Source organism: Apteryx rowi, unplaced genomic scaffold (genome assembly GCF_003343035.1).
Source record: "Apteryx rowi isolate R43461 unplaced genomic scaffold, aptRow1 scaffold_2, whole genome shotgun sequence".
Taxonomy (NCBI): domain Eukaryota; kingdom Metazoa; phylum Chordata; class Aves; order Apterygiformes; family Apterygidae; genus Apteryx; species Apteryx rowi.
Genome location: NW_020448307.1, coordinates 1,576,694 through 1,597,068, shown reverse-complemented (window position 1 = coordinate 1,597,068; position 20,375 = coordinate 1,576,694). Strand labels below are relative to the sequence as shown.

The 20,375-nt window shown below is 47.2% G+C and overlaps 2 protein-coding genes across 3 annotated transcripts in view; one reads left to right on the top strand and one right to left on the bottom strand.

Annotated features, from left to right (window-relative positions):
- ARHGAP26 (Rho GTPase activating protein 26) overlaps positions 1-1,606 on the top strand; it is a 166,247-nt gene extending 164,641 nt beyond the window's left edge. For both annotated transcript variants that reach the window (XM_026063128.1, XM_026063126.1), the window contains one exon: positions 599-1,606. In XM_026063128.1, the coding sequence (XP_025918913.1) occupies positions 599-687 (89 nt within the window). In that variant the 3' untranslated portion in view covers positions 688-1,606. The remainder of the gene's footprint in view (positions 1-598) is intronic.
- An 8,133-nt stretch (positions 1,607-9,739) lies between these two features.
- Positions 9,740-20,375, bottom strand: part of NR3C1 (nuclear receptor subfamily 3 group C member 1) — a 73,527-nt gene continuing 62,891 nt past the window's right edge. Inside the window, exons 6-8 of the mRNA XM_026063198.1 lie at positions 17,882-18,012; positions 14,961-15,118; positions 9,740-14,018 (exon numbers count right to left, since the gene is read on the bottom strand). Coding sequence (XP_025918983.1) covers positions 13,866-14,018; positions 14,961-15,118; positions 17,882-18,012 — 442 coding nt within the window. The 3' untranslated portion in view covers positions 9,740-13,865. The remainder of the gene's footprint in view (positions 14,019-14,960; positions 15,119-17,881; positions 18,013-20,375) is intronic.

Genomic DNA, 20,375 nt, shown 5'->3' with positions numbered 1-20,375 from the left:
GTTACGAGACAACGGCGTTTGCCACATTTTCTTGAACATGAAACAGGTTTCAGCCCAAATCTAGAGGAAGCTTTGAGCCCCTGCTTTTACTCTAAATACTCCACTTTTACCTCGGCCCTGCGGCACCAGCTCTTACTCGGACACCGGCCCCGTAGCTGGTGCTCAGCTCGCTCTGCCCCTGCGCCGCTTCGGTGCGTGATCTTAGTGCTTTTACAAGCAAACACGGAGGAGTTAGTTACGGTAACGAGCGGGCGCGGAAAGCAAGAGCGCTTCAGCTTTGCAGACTCCTCAGATGATTATTTGTTTCCTTTCTTTGAAGCAAATAATACAAATTAAAGGCAAGGCCTTGTTCTCTCCCGAGAGCAACTTCCACGTTATCAGCACACACAGCCGTGGCCCCTCTGTAATAACCCGTCCGTCCGTCCTTCCTTCCTTCCGTCCTTCCTTCCGCCCTCTCCCGCGGGCCGCGTCTCGTCACCGCGCTGCACGAGCCGCTGCTCGTCGCCGGCTTCCCGCTGGCGGGACTTCGGGGCTCGCGTGCGAGGGGAGGCGATGCCGGCGCCGCGGCCCCGATTTGCACTAACGCCCCTTTTCCCAGTGCACCCGTCGCAGGAGCCTGGCTGGCTGGAAGGGACCCTGAATGGCAGGACGGGACTCATCCCCGAAAACTACGTCGAGTTCCTATAACTCCGGGCGTGAAGAGCAGCACCGCTCCCGGCCCCGTCCGTCCTCCTCGCCGAGCCTCCTCGCCGGGCGAAGACCGGGAGGTGAAGGGTCTCCGCACGGTGCCGGCTGCGGACTGCCGCGTCTCCGGCAGACGCCAGCGCAACGCCGGGAGGATATTTGGGACCAAACCTCTCAAACTTCTTCTTTTTTGGGGGGCGGGGGGGGGTAGATTTATGCGGGGCAGCCGCCTGTGATCTGTGCGACCAGCGCGTCCTTCCTGCAGGGAAGGTGCAGCCCCGGATGAAGCCACGTCGCGTGTCGGACTTGCTGCTCCGCATCCCGCTTGCCGCTGCGCGTTGCAGCCGGAGGCGCCYGGGGCCGCTGCCGCCTTTCCGGCGGTCTCCTTGCTCGCCGCCCAGCGCGTGCCGCTCGGTGCCAACTCCGTGCGGTGCTGGTTGTGCAAGGTAAATTATTCCCAGCTATTCGTGTTCGTGCAGCCAGAAACGAAGGCGAACGGAGGGCGGGAGCGCGGCGCCCGGCCGTGCCAGGGCCAGGCCATGCCGGGACACCGACGTTCTGCCGTAGGGAATGACGAGAGGAGCGCCGGTGCGGGCGGGAGGACCCCGCCGGCAGGACTGCCGCTGTCGCGCCCTGCGGGCAACCGGTGTCTTCGCTCTTTGTAAGGATTTTAAAGACTCCGAGTGACTGACTTGCTGTATGTGTCGCTTTTTATTTTTGAAAGAATTAATGTATAAATAGAGTATCTTAAAATGTTACRAGGGGAAGATCTATATTTGATATTTTTAGAAGACCTGTAATGAGAGATGTGAAGGACATTTGAAACCAGTTTGCAGAAAAAAGCTTGCAAACACAGGCACGTTCCCGAGCGCCCGCAGCGGCCCTTAGCGAAGGGGGTGAATTAAAAGTCCGGTCCTCTTGACGCTTCGTTCGCAGTGATTAAACTTCCCGCAGTTTTGTTTYGGAAGGAAAGGGGGGAAAAAAGCGATTGCTGTTTTCCTGCTATCCCGCTTGGCGGGGGAAGCCCGGATGGGAATCCTGGGTGTCCTCGCTGCCGGCGCTGGGGGTGGCACGCTGCCGCCTTCGTGTCGGTGTGTTTGCAGGGCGTCGGGAAAGGACGGAACAATGGAAAGGAGGCGACACCAGCCAAATCCTTGGGCTTGCACGTGCGACTGCCGCAGCCCGAGGCGCTGCAGCCCCTGCCGCTCGGCGCCCGCGCTGGGGTGGCCCCRGGGGTCCCCGGCATGGGCTTGGGCTCGAAAACTTGGGTTTTGGCCTTCAAAGAGAGAGCTAACTTGGTGTAAGCGCTCGTGTCAAACACGTCAGAAGCCCACGCTGAAAGGTCGGTGTCGGCAGCGGCTGGAGAACCCGTTCCCACCGAGAACTCGTACTCGACCGCTCTTTTCAGAAGCGGCGTTGGCGCTGCGGTCCGGCCTCCCTTACGTAATGCCCTGGCCAGAGCCGGAGCGGTCGGTTTGCTCGTGTCGTGGTGTTTGCTGGCTGGAAGTCACCTGTGGCATTTCTGTTTTGGCCAGCGCCTTGCTGCAGATGACACGGCATATGGCGCGGTCCGCGCTTCGAAGTAGTAAAAGTGCACAAGCAAAAGCGCTTTTTGCCAGCACAAACCCCTCCTGCGCTAGGAGGCTTTTGCCAATAGTTCACCCCGCAAAACTTTTGTAGTGGAGTGCATCCCTTTGGCTCTTAAATGCTCAAGTGATTCTGAAAATGGAGTAAATTCCTTTTCTAGTCACTTTTGATAGACTACCTAGAGTATAACTGTGAAGAAAAGTACCACACTAACATGTCTGCAAGATGTCTTCTGCAGGAAAGAAAAATGAAGCATAAATAGAAGTTATTGCTCTTGCAGGAGAGCTAGTGGAGGTTTTTTTTTTTAATTAAAAACTTTCCAAAAGGAAAATTTGGCTGAAATGCTTACTAAATGTTCCCATCTAAGGCCAGCTATAATACTGGAGTAAACATTTGTTTATTCCAAGAGAAATTAAAGATAGAAAATATCTCTCTTTCATCAAACTTGAAATGGCATTTGGTGCTGTAATTATTGTAAAAGCCATCAGTCAAAATTACCAGAAAGTGGGKACAGTTGAACTTGCTAATTGGGGAAGTTTCTCCTGTGTTGCGTGTTTCATCATTTTAGGCATTAAAAGAAAAGACAGGTTGCAATAATATCTGCTGAAACAGAGGCCAGTCACAAGCCTTAGGGCAAAGCCCTGCCATGATTCAAGTCAATGGCAGAAGGTCCACGGATGTCACGACTGCCGGCGGCCGTGCGCCATCCCAGCACAGGACATCGCCCGGCTTGGGACTGGCTGGACGCACACGGGCCCGGTGTTTCGGCACCTTCCTGCAGGTCTGTCCCTCCAGTAGCTGGCTGCTGCCTGGGTTTTGGGCCGCTTTGGGCTTTTCCGGGGTGGCTGGGGAGCATCTAGGCTCTGTGCCCAGCTTCCAGCATTATGCTTCCTTGGGAAGTGCTGGGGTTGGGGGCTGTTTCGTCTTGCTTTTTCTGAGTGGGCTGTTACTCAGTAAGAGCAACAGTTTCAGCATCTGGCCACGAGTTGCTCAGGTTCCTGCTCAGCCCTGCAGTCAGACGGACGTGGTCCCTGCAGCTGGCCGGTCTCGAGGTCTCTGCTGAGCCTCAGTGGCCTGCAGAGCATCACGGCTGATCTCAGCCGCTTGGGCACAGACCGGTGGTGCCCTCCCCGGCCGCCGCCGGGATGTATGCGCTTAAATACATATGCACATAAATATATGTGCACTTAAATACATATGCACATAAACACGTGTGCACATAAACACACACAGGGCTGTGCACGGGGCTGCATGGGTTCGCAGCTGCATCGGCACCATCAGCTGAGCTGAGCTGAGCGATGGCTCTTAGTGCAGTTTCACACCTCAAAAGAAGACGGAAGCGAGGGATGAGAGAAAAACGCTTGCCGGAGCTGCAGTGCCACACGTGGGGTTCCTGGAGGAGCCGGCGGATGGCTCTGCTTAAACACCAGCGCGGAGTTATTCTGCTTTCCCTGGGAGCTTTCGTGGCACAAATCCGTGCAGCTTCGCACAGTGCCGGCTGTGGTCCCCGGGGTGCGTCTCAGAGCCTCCCCGGGCCACCAAAGCTGGAGCCCTGTTTGGCCTGAGGCTCTTGGGGAAAAATTACCCTTTAAGGCGGAAATCCAAGGCAGCCACTGTGGAAAAGTCAAAAATCATCATCGCCCTTTGCTGCGGGCAATTGCAAAGGCTCCTCTGCTCTTCCCCCATGGCCGCAGAGGTGTCCGTCGGCCCCTTTTCTGCCACCGCGACCTGGGCAAGCCGTGGGTGTTCGAGGGGCATCGCGACTCCTCGTGGCCGGCGGGACCCCGTTCAGGACTCCGTGCTGCGCTCGTGGGGCTGCTGCCGGCTGGTCCGGCCGTGGGACGGCTGCACATGGCTCAACGAGTTTATAACTAGTATCGCTACTGCAGGGCTAAAAAAAAAAACCATTTCCCTGAATTTTTTAAATATATGCAAGCCTTTCAATTGTCACATGTGGACATGAACGCCGAAGCATCCCCGGCAGTGCAGGCAAAGGGGGGGGATGCATAATCTCATGCGTGGCTCTTGAGGAGCAGGAATTGGTGCAGAGCTCCCGAATTGGGACCCGGGAGCTGCGCAAAGCTCAGGAAAGCGCGGGCGGGCGGCAGGGGTGCCAYGAAGCCGTGGGACGGTGTGGGGCCGCCCCGGAAAGAGGCGGCAAAGGCTTGGCTCAGCAATCGCTCTTCCAGCCAAGGCCTATTTCGAGGCGCTGCCTGGCGGGTGCGTGGGATGTGCAATAGCCGTGACCACTATTTCCAGCAGGAAACCCTGCAGAAACGCAACGTGTCCCCAGCTCGGCTTCGCCCCCTCCTTCCTCTGCAGAGCGTTTGCACATCTCTGATTTACCCCTCGGAGCTGCCTGGCAGCAAAGCTGCAAAACGAGGGCCCAAGCAGCGCATGTGTGTGTTAAATCTCAGCCAGCTCTACATAGCATTGATTTAAGGCAAATTGCTATATAATTGAGGAGAGTTACCTATGCAGAAAAGAAAAGCTAGTGCTGAAGGGACATGTTCTGCTTGGAAAAATGCATAGGATTTTAATTACTCTAATGAACCAGAAACCTCAAAGCAATTATAGTTTGTACATTCGGGCTAATTCAAATTTTCAGCTTTTGGGAAATAAAGATTAGAAACAAGTTTTTTAAAAAATAGCCATTTAAAATCCTATTCTCCGGGCGAGGAGCTGATTATTTGAAGACAAGCGTGGCAAAGCAGCTTGTAATTTAGCACAACTGTTTGACTGCTCGCACGGTAGCACCTAGCTATTACCCGTTATAAATCCGCCCTCTGGTTAATGAAGCTTATTCTTGCTTCTGAACCTCAGACAAAGGTGTCTAGAAAAATCGCACCTGTGCTCGAAAACTCGCTGACGCACTAGCGAAGGGGGAAGAAGCCGCCCCAGTGTGGCGCCGGGGGACGCTGCCGCCGGGCTCCAGGTTTAGGGGGCAAAGCCGGGAGCCAGCAGCGGGTCAGGGATGCGGGATTTCCCGCGGTAGGAAGCCCCGGCGTCCCCACGGCAGGGTCCAACCCCGTCCCTGGGACTTGATGGTTCGGCAGCACAAGGGTTTTAATCGCGATGGCTCTCTGTGCTGCTCGGCGCAGATTTGATCCCGGTTTTCGTTTGGGGTTGGATCCCTGCAGCGCCTGGCTGCCATGGGCAAAAGCCCCAGCGCTCCCCAACGCGGCGGGGAGGAAATGCAGCACATGCAAAAAACCCTCCCTCTGCATCGGCGCTTGCCAGCTGCAGTAGCACCATCGGGGCCGGTTTGGGTGCTCCGGGCGCCGGGCGTGGGGCTGCAGAGCGGCTCTGCGCCAGCTTTCACCCTGCAAAGGGCTCCTAACTCTGCCCCGTCCCGGGCTGCTGTTGCATGCAAACTTGCGGTGTCTTCGTCCTCGTGCTGCAGCAGGTTCATGGGACATCAAAAGACCATTACAAGCCAAATATCCCTAGGCCTGGGACACGCGTATGCTTCTTCCAGCCTGTGCCGTCTTTATCCTGTCTGTTTGGTGGGGTTTTGCTAAACGGCTGTCGCTGTGGGTCGGCCGGGCTCCTGCCGTGCCTGTGCCGGTGCACGGCCTTCCAGCTGCAATACGGACACCAGCTAAACCCCCAGATCGTCATCAGGTCACTGGTTATTATTTATTTCCCCAGCAACGATGACATGTTTAGACCAAAAGCTTTGAGCTTTTGCAGACCAGTTTCGGTGCTCGGCTGCGGACAGGCGGCACATGCGACTGCGGGACGAAGCCTTCAAAACCCAGAAAGGTATCGCAGCTCAGGAGGGCTGCAAAACAGAGATGCTGGGGTCTCTTTTGGTTTGCCAGGCATCGGGTTGCTTGGTTGGATCTGGGGCTTTTTTCCTGTGATTGCTCTGTTTTGAGCCTTCTAGAAACATACTTCTTTTTTTCTTTTTTTTAAATAAAAACACGTGCCATTCTCCTGCAGCTCAGTTATGGCAGGCAAACATGCAAGCCAAAGGGAAAAACCAGAAGCAACGAGCACCAGCGATGTCAGTGCAAAGCAGGGCGAGTCCCGAATAAATCCAGGGCAATTCCCAAATCCGCGATGAGTCCCAAATCTGGGGTGATTCCCAAATCCGGCCGCGGGAGCCCAGGCACGGCGGCCCCAGGGTGCAGGAAGCAATTAGTACAGAGCTGCTAATAAGGAGTGAGCTATGGTAAGTGATTTGAAAAATAATCGTCGCCCATTTGCAGCGCGGCAGTAATATGGCTATTTATAAGCAGGGACGACCAAAGAGCTGCTCTTCTGGCAAAGGAGAAATGTTTGTCAACCCATTTGTGGATATTCTTTAGGCAGCTAAAGAATATCCCCTGTTTGTTGGCCAAATGTTCTTGTTTTCCAGCGCTCGAGCCCCTTGGCAGCCTGTTTTCGGCCCCGCTGTGGCTGCCGCCGGGATCGGGCAGCCCTGCAGCAGGCGCAGTCGCTCGGCAGCTGGGGCTGCAGGTGCTTTGCTTTCTTAATAGCAAAACCAGTGGCAAACCTGGTTTTTTGGGGGTGGAATGGGTGATTTTGACCATTTCCCTCCTCACTAAAATCCAGCCAGTTTGGGAGGCTCTGGAATAACCAGATACCCGTGATTTACCACAGCTGCCCTGGCCAGGGGCAACCAGCGGGGACGGCTTCGGGCGAATGGGCGAGATACCAACGAGCTGTGGTGTGTTGAATAAAATGCAAAGATATTAATATGCTCCTATAGCAATGAATATTTTATGTGTGCACAGAGCAAGCACGAGCGCGTATGGGAGCATGGCCGGCGCTGGCGCGAGACCTTGCGATTTTGGTGATTTCCCGGGTTTTGCAGGTCGTTGGCCCCCGTGCAGGGGTGGGCGCGGGAGCTCCCCCGCGGGGTGCGCAGCCGGGAGCGCCCTGCTGGCCTGCCTGCGTTGCACATAGCTGCTGCGACCCAGGCGTTTGCTTTTTCCTTCTTTCTGTCGTTCTTTCTTTTTTCCCCTCTTGCAAACAGTATCACCACCGCAGCGTGGGCACAGGCGCCTGCTGATGCAGCCACCAGCTCCGAGCCCTCCCGCCGCCCCGTTCCTGCTCCGCCAGCCAGCGGGGGGTTAAAACTGCGCCACTGGGCAGGGATGCAAACATATGTGCTTTTTATATACACGTATATATTTTATATACATAGGTATGTGTGTTTATACAATATGTACTATATAAACAATATACATAATTACATGTGTATATATACACACACACACACATGTGTATACAGTATATATGTATTTGTCCCTCCCTAATGCTGCAGTTTATATGCAGGCAGACAGCAAGGTGCCTGTGTGCATGTGCGCGCACACACACACACACACACACACCCTGCTTAAGCTCCTGACCCCTTCCCTTTTTTAGGGCGATGCTGTAGCTCGAGTCGCTCCTAATCTGCTGCATGGGGGAAAAAAACCAGCCCCGGCTCGTCCCCGCTGCGGGGGCGCAGGAGCCGCTTTTGGCCGGGCCCCGTGTGCCGCTTGCTCCAGCGGGAAGGAAAACCGTGTCCCGGCGGCAGCGCTGCATCAGCAGCTTCCCTCCAGCTTTTCATGTGGTTTAGCCTGGAATCAGCAGAGCCTGTAATTAGGAGGCTGCCACTCGCTTGCTGTTTTCTAGACTTAAGGTCCCCTGCTGCGACCTCGGGGGATAACCAACGCCCTTGACTGTGGGTGGGGGTGACGCCGGCCGCCGGGTGCTGCAYGGGGACGGGCGCCGCCAGCTGCCGGGCCGGATTCGCGGCACCTTTCTGTGTGCCGCACCGCTGGTGCCGGTGCGCGAAACCCGCGGGAACGTCTAAGTCATTTGGGAGCCGGGAAGCAGAACCGGGAGCAGAACCGGGAGCAGACACCGGGGCTGCAGCGGGGCAGCTGTGCAACCGTTTTGCTGGGATTGCGTGAACAAAACAGGAATCGCAGCCCTCGCCGTCACGCTGGGCTCCAGCCGCGCGTCCCAGAGATGAAGGTGCCGCACGAAGCATCGCGACAGAGCAGGACGAGCGGCAGCTCGGTGGCGACTCTCGCCCGCGCCCCGACCCGCGAAAGCAGCCGCCCGGGCTGGCGCTGCCGGCAGCGCAGGAGGCAGCAGCCGGGAAACCGCGGGCGACACGGAGGCTGCCTACGAGCAGGGCGCTTTGGTGCCTTTCAGGGCCATTTTTAGTGCAAATAACTCCGGAAACGCTGTGGGGCAAAGAAGATTTTGGTGGAAGGTGGAGATGTTTAGTAACTGATGCATAGCCAAGACTTCGAGTTGGTATTTTAGTCATAAAGTGACTGTTTTATCTTAGTATATATCTTCTGAAAGTGTCTTTGCATAATTGTTAGACGACTAAACGTGCAGTTATCGTAAACCTTGTTCTTGCGTTGCACCTCAACCTGATCCGTGGACAACCAGCTCGGGAAGAAAGAGTGAGATTTATGTAAGCCTTGGTTTAATTGTAAACAATTCAAAGAAACTGTTCCCTGCTGGGAAGTTGGCATTTTATGTTGCAGTTACACTAGATTTTATTATAGCATTAATTGTACATTGCTAATCTGGAGGGGTAAAGGAGTAAGTTACGTTAAGGAAAAAACCTCCCGCACGGCGCCGGAGGTTTCGGCCGGACCCGCCGGGAAGCGCGTGGCAGGGACGGGCCTGGCGCCGGTGCCGGCTGCCCCCACCGCGGGTCGCTCCGGCCAGGAGCATCCCCAGAGCAGGCGCCCGCTGCAGCCCGCTCCGTCACTGCCTGCATGTGCTCCCGCCGCCGGCCGCTGCTTCCTGCTGTGCCGAGGGGCCCGGGGGACGCGCGGCTTCGCCAGCATCCCGGTCGGATGGCGTCACCGCATCACGTTGCCACGTGCAAGCGCAGACTTTGTGTGCGGAAACTGTGCCAAAACCGGTACCAAAGCAATCACACACACACACGCACGTTGCTTATTTTCCTCCTCTGACTTTTCAGCCTCCCAGACCTTCCTCGGTAAGGAGCTTTCGTCAACGTGCTGACAAATACCAAGTTGTTAAGGAACATTGCAATAACCAAAGACGCTTTAAATGAATTTTAGTTTTTCTCTAAATACGCAGCATGCTCCGTTTCTCCCGGTTTGCTTGTCCGGACAGAGCTGCCCGTACCCAGCTGACGTGTGTGCGCATCCCTTCGATCAAACACACAGACCTGCACTTGGCTGATTAGCAAACCGGTACCGATCCCTCTCCAGAAAACGGAGGTTATGGATTGAACAGCAGATCTGGCAAGGTTTGGAAAATGCAACTAATGATTTCCAATTGAAATGTTAATCTGAACTTAATTATCAGAGATTCTTCCACTTAAGTACAACTTAACTACAGTAGAAACTGGCTTCAGTGTAAGTAATTTCTGCGTATGTGGCGAATAATGAGAATGACATAAATGAACTGATTCAACTGTCGCTAATGATCTTTTTCAGGTACACAGCAAAAACTCTACAAAAGCATTTTGAAGCCATTTAATGAAAAAAGCAGAATTTTATTATACGGTTTCTGTCCATTATTCGGCATTGCTGTAAATGACTCATATTTACTGCAACTTCTGTACAGATGTGTGGCTTTGTATTACCAGAACAGCAAATTTAAATGAAAAAATAAATGTTCAACAGTTCCACACAAGCTTTTACAGTCCAACATTTCACTGAGTAGGTGAAAACTACAGACTTGTTACTACAGAATTATTCAGCATGAATAAAAAACTACAACTTTTATTCTTAAACAGGAGTCACTGGTTTAATTTTTTATGCTGTTTAAAATTACTGTGATAAAAATAATGATTTTTTTTTTAATAATGCCATACACCGGTATGATATAGGATCCGCCCCATTATATATCTTTTGTTTAATATACAAAATAGAGTAATGACACATTGTTGAATCTATGCTGTTACGCAAGTTAGTCGGGAGGTGGGGGATATTTTCATACACACAGCCTTTCCCTAGAAACCAACGCCTCCTGCGGTTTTACGGAGGCTCCGATCCTTTCCTGAAAATTTGATTCCTATGCAACATCGATGGCTCAGCAACGCCTGGTTGCAGACTGGACTAAGGATAGCGCTTAACTGGTATATAATACATACAATCTTTAAAAAAAAAAAAAAATCTCGCTCTTAAGGTACGACCCTCAAGTCCTCACTCGTTAAAGCATGGCTAAGGGAAACGGGATCGAGCCGACGTGTCCAGGCACTTCCCTCCGGCTTCCCGCCTCGTTTGTGCAACGGGCACCGGTTTGCAGACCCGCTCGCGCGCCTTCCCCCCGTCCGGCCGCGGGAAGGCCCGGCTCYGGGCGACGACCGTCCCGGGCGAGATTCACAGTTCCTCCCCTCTCGGGCGATCCCGCGGGGGCCGGAGCGGGGCCCCTCGGCCAGGCGCCTGCACTGCGATAAGGCACTGAAGGGACAGAAGTCGCAATTCTCCCTGCTCTACCCAGAGTGCAGATATTTCCCAGTGCTACAAGGACTACTGATACACACGACATGGACTTTGCACTGCTCACTAACGCACTACGTATTTTTAATCGTGAAGTTTATAAACCTAACAGCACATACAGGATGAACGCTTTCCGCTAACATCACAGTTTCCTCCTTAAATCCTTAAACTAAAAATGAATATACAGGCATATAGACCGAAGGGGGTAGAGAGCCTCTCTTCTCCTATGTCACTAGTTCTCCGCAGGCGATAACACCGCTTTGTTCGCGTCCGTTGTGGTCACGCTTTGCCGGCACACAAAATCGCACGTTTCGGTGCAGGGGGATGCGCAGGGCGGCGCTGCAGGCGAGCGCCCGCGGCCCCCGCCCAGGCTCAAACCCAGGTATCTGGGGATCAAAGTGAGAGCAGTGAACTGAGCTTCCCGGTTTAGTTTTTTTTTTTTTTTAAAAAAAAACATTCTCTAAAGTAAGAACAGTTTTCCAGCTCTTCTTTTAAATAAAGAGCCCTTCTGAAACCCAACAGCAAGAAACTCCTATCTGTATCTTGAACAAGTCGCATAAATATTTTCATTGACTTGGGTTGAAAGCTAGAATTAAAATACTGACGTTTAGCTTAACTGTTACAAAATGTACATATTCTTTACAGATCATTCAAAGAGAAGAGAATGATTACTTTTTTTTTATTAAAGATATTTTACTCCAAAGTACTGAATATAGTATCTTTTTTTTTAATAGGTATAACATTCAAAAAGAGATTTAAGAAAGGATGAAAATTTAGTTTCCTATTTCACTTGGAAACAAACTTTTGCTGAACAATAGAAACGTACTAGTGTATCGTGAACAACCTATGCTCGTATTTACATATTGCTGGTACCTGTATGCATATTATTGCCAAATTTCTCGAGCTGTTTTTGCTGCGGTGTGCGAGGCGGTATATGAAATTAACCCCGTCTGCTCGGAGCGGTACGCATCCACGCGCACACGCGCATCTTTTCGGCTTACATTTTTTGCAGCGGAGGTCTGATTCACTACGGAAACGTGAATGGTAACCAAACATACAGATAGGAGTATCCCATCCAAGGTCCAACTTCAATTTCTACACAGTGATTTGATAAATGTAAGATCAACCCCGAAAGCATCCACCGAACCCGGGTTCTTCTCTCCAGACAGCACTTCTTTGGATATTGAACACCAACGCCTTCAGGACTATTTCCAGACAAACCACAACTTGTACAGGTTACCATTCCACATATTTGTGACCCCTACAAAAAATATAATTACATGTATCATGATAAAGCAATCTGTCATCTAAAAATCATCCTTATTATACACTATACAAGCTATTTTACAATCATTTAATAAATTGCTTTTAAAGCTGCAGTAGCCCTTCCCTTCTTCTCTCAGATCAGCGAATATACCGATTATACATACTTGAAACTATAACTAAATATAAAAATATATTAGGTTTTGTATTTTATCAGATGATTTTTCTCATTTCTGTTACACAAATAATCTGGCCACTTTGAGTAAAAATCAAATTTTAGAGTGGCTTAGTAAATATTTAAATTTTGAGATACAGAAAATTGTTAAGGTGCACGTAGAAAAGGCTACTACAGCTTCTAAACGGTTTAAAATATAATTATCAATGGCAACAAGGAGAAATTCACAAGACCTATGGTAAATGTATGGCACGCCAGGAATTCGGTATGAAGGGACGCAGCCTTACAAGGACAGAGTTTGACATACAATTCTAAGACCACAAAATCAGTAGCGGCATTTTCCTGCTCTCCAGGAAAGAGGATGAGCCAATCAGTGACAGATGAAATGTGAAAACGGGCRTCTAACCACGGAGTTCGGAGTCCGTCTGTCCAGAGAGTTACGATCAGTCAGTGCAGCTGGTCTGTTTTACTGCCTGCGTGAAGGTAAACATCTAATTGAAGAAAAATATTCCAGGATCGATACAATAAAAACAGAACAAAAACAAACCACTGGGCGTAATTACAAGTCTGCCTCTTAAGTCAATGATAGTTTTCCATATATACTTGTACGATGATAGATTTAAGTGTATAGAAAATGTGAGTTTCTCCACACAGAAGTAAACTTTTCTTAAGCTATGCATATTTTCCTGAAAATTTCCTGATGGGCAGTCAGGACTGATCTTCTTGGCATCAATGCAGCCCATGACTCTTAAAGTTATGGCTGTTGCATTATATGCAAAAATCAGGCTTTTTTTTTAATATATAAAATAACCTGCTCATTTACATCCAGTTAGGACTGGGTTAATTTTCTATGAATCTGCATATCCAACACTTTTGCACTTATACCAAAAGTATTTATTTCATTCGTATCTATTTAAATTAGATTTGAGAGTATTCTCCCACCCACCCTGACCCTTAAAAAATGCCTAATTTTTACGGTCTCTTTGACAGTTGAAAGCTATTAGGTTAGAAAAGCCCAACCCATTTTCACATGAATATCCTCAAGGATTAACGTCTAGAGGTCATTTAGGAAAGCTACGAGCTGCCCCACCTTAAAAAACCAGCTGTACAATAGGCATCTTGAAGTATTACAAAAAAATTATGTAAGAAAAAATGAACAAGCCTAGTTCACGGTATATAAAGTTAAAGGAAATTGCTAAAACCAGACAGTAATAGCTATAAAAGGCACAACTTCCCTTTTCTGATATACACTTGTAAACTTTCTTCAGGTTACATGCATAAACCAAAATGCTACCTTAACTTTAAAAAAAATTCCAAAACACTTGACAAAAAAAAAAAAAAAAAAAAAAGCCTAGAAAATTGTCTCCAGCCAACTGCAGAAATTAATTAGCAGAATGTTCATAACACAGCCTCAGAGCTTGTCACCGGTGGTTTTGATGCATCCATGGTTGTTGCACAGGGGGAGAAACATAATTTCTGACAAATAAGATTTATTTTCCTTTCCTTTCTCCCCAACTCTTTCTTGAATGTGAGAAATCCGCTGCTTCTATAGCCTAAATCTTGGCCCTCTGTAAACCACATGTAGTGCATAATTACAAAAGAAACACCGCTGCAAGGACAAAATTAATGAGTCTGGTAGGTTTTTACTTTCTTTTTTTTTTTTAAAAAAAAGCTATCATCTGACGTTTTCTTAAGGCAACCCTTTTGTATTAAGGCAGTCACTTCTGATGAAATAAGAGCTTCTTGATATTTCCATTTGAATATTTTGGTATCTGATTGCTGATGATTTCTGCCAACATCTCTGGGAACTCAATACTCGTAGATTTATCCAAAAATGTCTGGAAGCAAAAGCTCAGAAGATTTTCAACCACCTACAAGTGATAAAGCAAAGAATTACTTTCATAGGAATGCATACAGAAGCACTATTAATATAGATTTTTATTTCTTAGTAACTCCTGCCTACACTGCCAGTCACAGGCCAGAACTGGGACAATTTTGCCAGCTACCTTCAGTACTCCTCACACTACTCGGATAAGATTGGCGACRCTCAGCAGACGCACTCACAGTCATACCCATTTTATTTAGCAAGTCTTGTACATGCATCCTAATATAGAACAGGTGAATAGACCTTGCAAAGTCTTCAAAAATACTGAAGAGATTTTGTTTTGATTCCCATTTTAGCATGTAAGTAATACAGATGTGGATAATCTTAACAAGGCTTTGATCCAGCTTTTTCCAGGTGCTTGGTAAACTAACGAGAAAAAAGTGATTTCTAGAACCCGAGGTTTCTCCTGCCTTATTCGGTTTAAAGACTACTTTGGACTACATGTACAATTTAGACTACACAGCACAAGAGGAGACAGCCTGAATTATGAAAATACTTGCAAAATTAAACCACTACTAATACTAAAAATAGCACTGATTCATTACTTCAGCATACTTTCAAACACTTCCATAGATTCTTGAACATCTTGAATGTCTTTGAGACAATACTGTTTTGAAACTTCAGAATTCCCCCACTATTACAGAGTAATTTAAAATTTTTGAGTTAAGCCATTTTAAAGTAACATAATTTTTAAAAACTAAAGAGATTTCAATTTAAATTAATTATAAAATTAATTGCTGTGAAGTCCAAAAGTACTCTGAAAGCACAGTCAATCTCTTTCAATTTGTCTTCTCTACTTGGACAGGAGGGGAGCATATCTCCCAGTATTTATCTCTTTAAATAAGAAAAAAAAAGGATAGAAGAGATTACTGCGATATCCCTAAACTTATCTATCTAGCATGTTTACAGCTTTCATTTTAAAACTCACATCATGCATAGAGTCCAACAGTTTAGTCAGTTGATAAAATCGCTGCCAGTTCTGACTTGAGTTCCCTTCTCTCTTCACTATGGCCTTTCCCAGCTCTTTGATGTACGTCATACGAATTTCTTCAAACAAAGATTGACTCTTCAGGCCTTCCTTAGGAACTGTAACATTGACATTAAGCTTTAAGACATTACACATCTATGGACTGTGTCATTATGTAAGTTCTGTTACATTAGTTACACAAAAATGGCCAAAAGAAATATAAATCCAGGACTTAAATTCTGATTTACAAAATGAAAGCACATCTGAGAGACAAGGAAAGTGAGAGGAAATTGAGACTGCAGGACTAATTGGACAAATAGCCTTGGACCTGATAGCAAAACTTAAAAAAATTCCCCCGAACCAACCCAACAACAAATAGAGGGAAGAGACCCAGAGCACGGGAGGGAACAACACTGAGGGCTGGAACTGCCTCGACAAAGAACAACTAGGGCTGGGAATTCCTGTGTTCTCAATGTGTGGGAAAGAATGCGAAATTGGAAAGAATCCATGAAAATTCTGTGTGCAGAGGGAAAAATGAGGATCAAATAATGCGTCCAGGCAAGGGAGTAACAAAAAAACTGGACAACAAACTGGCTGCCGGCGCAGAAACCCTGGGAGTAGTCRGGGAGGAATCAGGTCTTGGACGGTTCTTGGGAACAGGGGTGGGAAGGCAGGATGGCACTGGATGGACAAGGAGCCTTGGATTAGAAACCTGGAGGTGGCCCATATTCAGTCAAATTCAAGTCAACGTTAAGYCCCTGTGCCCAGGTTCTCTTATTAGTAAGGTCTTTCTAAAGGCCAAGAACTAGTAAACGGTAAACAAATCGGGCGTGTGGACCCAAGTGGTCTTGAAGATGTTCRATTCAAAGCCTTGGATCACCTTGGTGAACTGACAGGAACGAAGAGCTAAAGATGGAGAAGAGAGAGAACCGAGACAAAGTTGACTGAAGGTAAAAGAGGAGGGACAGTGGAAACAGGCCACAAAAAGGTGACAGTGCCCACTTCATCCTGATCTTGTTAAAGTTTTCTTTTTAAAAGAGGTGAGATTTCAAAATGTTTAACCTCGCACATTGCAGAGGAGGACCATCATCGCATGCAGAGCAGTGTGCTGAGCACCATGCCCACTAGTCTCCCAATGGCCTGCCTCGCATCCAAAACACTTGAGGAATTGCCAGGAGGGATTTTAAAAACTGCTTTAAATCTTCAGTTTCAAACATCGTACACAACACGCAACAGCGCGGAGCTAAGCCTGGGCAGGTTTCCTTTCGAAAGGACCTTTGCCGCAGTTTTGGACGTGGAGTGCAAAGCTCTGCTGGGGGTGCTCTGCCGGGCCGCCGCGTGAGCCGCCCGGGAAGGTTCCTGCCTGGCCCACCGGAGCGGCGTGGGGCGAATAACGGCAACCCGCTCCGCCGGGACACCTCCCCTGCGCACGTCCACGACCTCTCTGGTTCGCAGCGGATACAGCGTTTGGTTACAGGATCCTCCTGCGTTTATAAGGCAAAAAGCCTGGAACTACCAACATCTTGTTTGTTTAAAAGAATTAATGCTATTATTGACTAGAAAAATTAAACATAAGGAATATTTAAGCCGTTGGTATTATGAACTCTTTAAAACTTTAAAATATTTGCTTTTCAACACGTGGGAGTCCTGTGCTAAAAAATCTGTACTTGTACTGCTGTTATTGCTGGATACTTTTAAAGCATACTACCATACTATGCCTTGTCACTGCACTAAAACAAAATAGTTTTCTGTCAAATAAAAGAAGCAACAACTCCAGGAAAACTACAGTCACTGCCTCAGAATTCAGCTTCGTCAGCCCTCTGGAACTGGGGGTATTAATACGATGCTTCAAATGTCGCACGGGATGGAAGTTCTCCAGCACAGATAGGCACACAGCTTTAATTGCTCAAGCAGATTGAACTGTGCAAGACACGGTTACTGATGCACGCCTGTTCACATACACAGAAACACGATTCTTTATCACTTTAAGCAAGTCGCTGGATTGCAGTAGAGCCAGGGTTAAAACTGAGGTCATTAGGTAGCTACCACTGTACAGCCCATAAAGAGAAAAGAATCACTAGGTACAAATATGAATACTGAATAAAAATAAAATTAACATTGTGAAAATTATTTGCATAATGTTTCATATTAGTGTATTTCTGTATATTCTAAAAAAGGACTATTTTGACACTGTACTTCGACATTTCATGCAACAGAGACCCATAGAGTTTTACTACAACGACTTTTTTTTTTTTTCAACTACAGCATATTTCATTGAAAAACATGCAAAACCCATCACATATTATATTATATAAATACATCTTATGATATGTAGGATAAATCCACCACATTTTTTAGTTACAAATACAAAAAGTTGTAGTCGTATTTAACAACCAGTTTTTAAGTAACTTTTGGGGGAGTTAAATAACTTTTGGCAGGGGGGGAAGGGAAGAGCAGCTTCACTGGACCACAACTTGCTCACGGTCTTTTTTCTTTTCTTTTTTTAAGATTTTGTGAGCATAAAGTCATAGATTTGCCCATTTCTTGAGATCTTGAGCCACTCATCCAGTTTATGCTTATGAATCTATGATTTTTTGAAGCTTTTTAACTGCAGGCTTGAGTTAGGCCTCCCTGTTGCAGTCAGGAAGTTTGGAATACAATCCTTAATATCTTAGCATGAAGAAGACTCAGTAAAAGTCTTGCTATATCTGTTAAAAGCAGAACTTCCCTCAATAACGCTATATGGTCAGGTTCCCGTTGGAACATTTTGGCTTTTATTTACTGTCAGATACCTAACACAACATTAAACTACAGATGGAGATCTCATAATATTGGCAAGTTAAACTTACATTGTTTGCATATATATTTAACTATTCACCTACCTGTAGAGAGGAGAAGCAATGTTTTCATGCAAAGGTACTCTTCATATGAAACTTGAAGGCGGGACAGCTCTCGGGCAACCATAAGCATATGTTTGCATTGTTCATACATACAGGGTAGATTCATTCTCTGCCTGAGAAACAAGAGCATAAAAATTAGTTAAATGTCTAGATCTCTAAAAAGTCTAAATCTAAATTTTTCCATGCTTCATTCCAGAGCGGTGGGGGCTGTAGCGGCAGATGACAAGCTTGTATTTCATCTGTCTTGCAGAAAAAGAATCTTCCATTTTCTCCAGTGAACTCATTTAGGGCGAGTGTCTTGGTCACCACATATAAACAGTGGCCTTGAACAGTAACAACTAGAATATGAGGTATTCAATCCCAGGGGTATAAAAGCCGCCTGTCTTCAACAAGGACTGAGCAGTAAGCGCTGTCTTTTATCAACGGAAAACTTGTGCCAGTTCATCACAAACCTCACGCAAAAATCAAGTTCAATCACTGTTTGACAAAATTCTCCAAGTCTGGCAGTCCCGAAGTGTTTAATGGTTTAAAGAGCCATGAAGAAATGATACACTAGAGATGAGATTTTTCTATTTTTCTAGTTCTCCTCAATATCTTTGAGAATTCCACCTAGTCTTAACACATATTAGCTCACTAGTGGCAACATCAGCTTTTCTTAACTTCCCTATTTTCAAAGTGACTTTAATCTTTCACTTGTACCTTTTTATGTTCTTAAAGAGATGCTCTGCATTGCAATTAAATTTTATTATCTGTAAAATGTAACAATAAATTTTCTAACCACAACTAGAAAGAAATGTCAACAACCAAAGGAAAATCCTGGAAAGCTGTTACTTGGAATCAAGATGACAAACACTATATATTTATAGATTTATTTTCCTTTTAGTTTTTTCTATTTTAATGAAACCCTGCATCAAGATAGGAACTCCTCTTTTTGCTTAGTACCTCAGCTGAATTAACAATTCTCTTTACATGTGCTGTTATAACTGGCTACAGTGAGTACTGCAGGATTACAGTTTTGGGTGGGAAATAAGTATCAAGGCCAGATTAATTCTGAAGGACCTAAGAGATTTATGTGCAACACAAACTTTTTTCATACAAACTCTTGGAGGAAAGGAGTATGTTTCAAATGCAGTGATAATCCAATCTCCCTACAGTGATGCTAGCAATTTATTTTTCTTTAATGATGTGTCACCTCTTTCAAAACACCTATTCAGTGTTATAATCTTAAAAAGCAACAACAACCACCACCACCACCACACAACCTCAAAACCCACTTAAATCCCTGTATAACATAAGAGTAGTATTTGGTTATGAAGTTGCACCAATTCCTCCAAAGATGCGATAATTTTTCAGTTCTCCTTTCCTGAGCCCCACACGAGAATTACATAATATAACCTCAGAAGCATGCTGGAAAGCATCATAAACCTTATTAAAAACAAATACTAGTACAAGTCTAGAAAAGCCATCATTTCCAAATGCATGCTGTTGGACCACTCCTCCTGAAGCGCACTAGGACTATCTGTGGCACTACCCTACACGCAAATGGTATCTACAGCTACACACATGCATGCACAGGCATGAACCTAGGGCGGTATGTTAAGTTCAATAATCAAGGAGTAACAAAGAGAATACGAAGGACTCACAAGATGTCATGCACAGTAGGAATAAATGTAAGATGTTCAGATGTAAGATGTTCCCTAGGGCACTTGACATAAAGCACTAAGCACTATTTGGCTCTTTGGCAAATTTTCTGCTAACCCCTTTGGGTTGTATCAAAGGGCATCTTACATATTTCAAATTGAGTAACTTAAACACATTCCATGACAGGGCTCAGCAGTTTTCCTCCTGTAAAAATATTACCACTTCTGGGCAGAAGGTTGAAATAAATATTATGAAATGGATCAGCCTGTCATTTATTTCCATCTGCTATAAATGCAATCACCACCACAAGTCTGAGAATCTACACAAAGGCATGCATTTTTTTTTGGAAATACCAAGGCTAGGCAAATTGCAGTCCTCAAAAAACTAGTGAAAAAACCCAACCCACCTCCCTTCAGGCAAGTCTGAGTAAACAGATGAGCTCTGCACTATGCCCTGGAGGGCAACAGACTGAGGCTGCGTCAGAGCCCGGGGACGCTGGCGCAGCGGATAGTCCTTAGCGCTGGAGAACAGTCTGGGAAGAGGTCCCGGACGTTCCCCTCGGCGGCCTCCTGGCACGCGTGCTCGGATGAGCTCAGCCGCTGCGGTGGGCACGGTGGCAGGAGGGCGTTGGGGAAGGACGCTCCTCCGCTAGGCGCAGACCCGGTGCGGACCTACGACCTCAGGGCTCTCTCTCTTACCTCCTTCTCAGTTTCACTATTACCCTATGGAGGGCATTTCACAACTGTACGTGGTAATTTAGCCCCATGTAAGCTAGAGACTATGTTTAAACTAGGTACTAAGCTTATTAAAATAGGTACTGTACTTAGTGATGGCA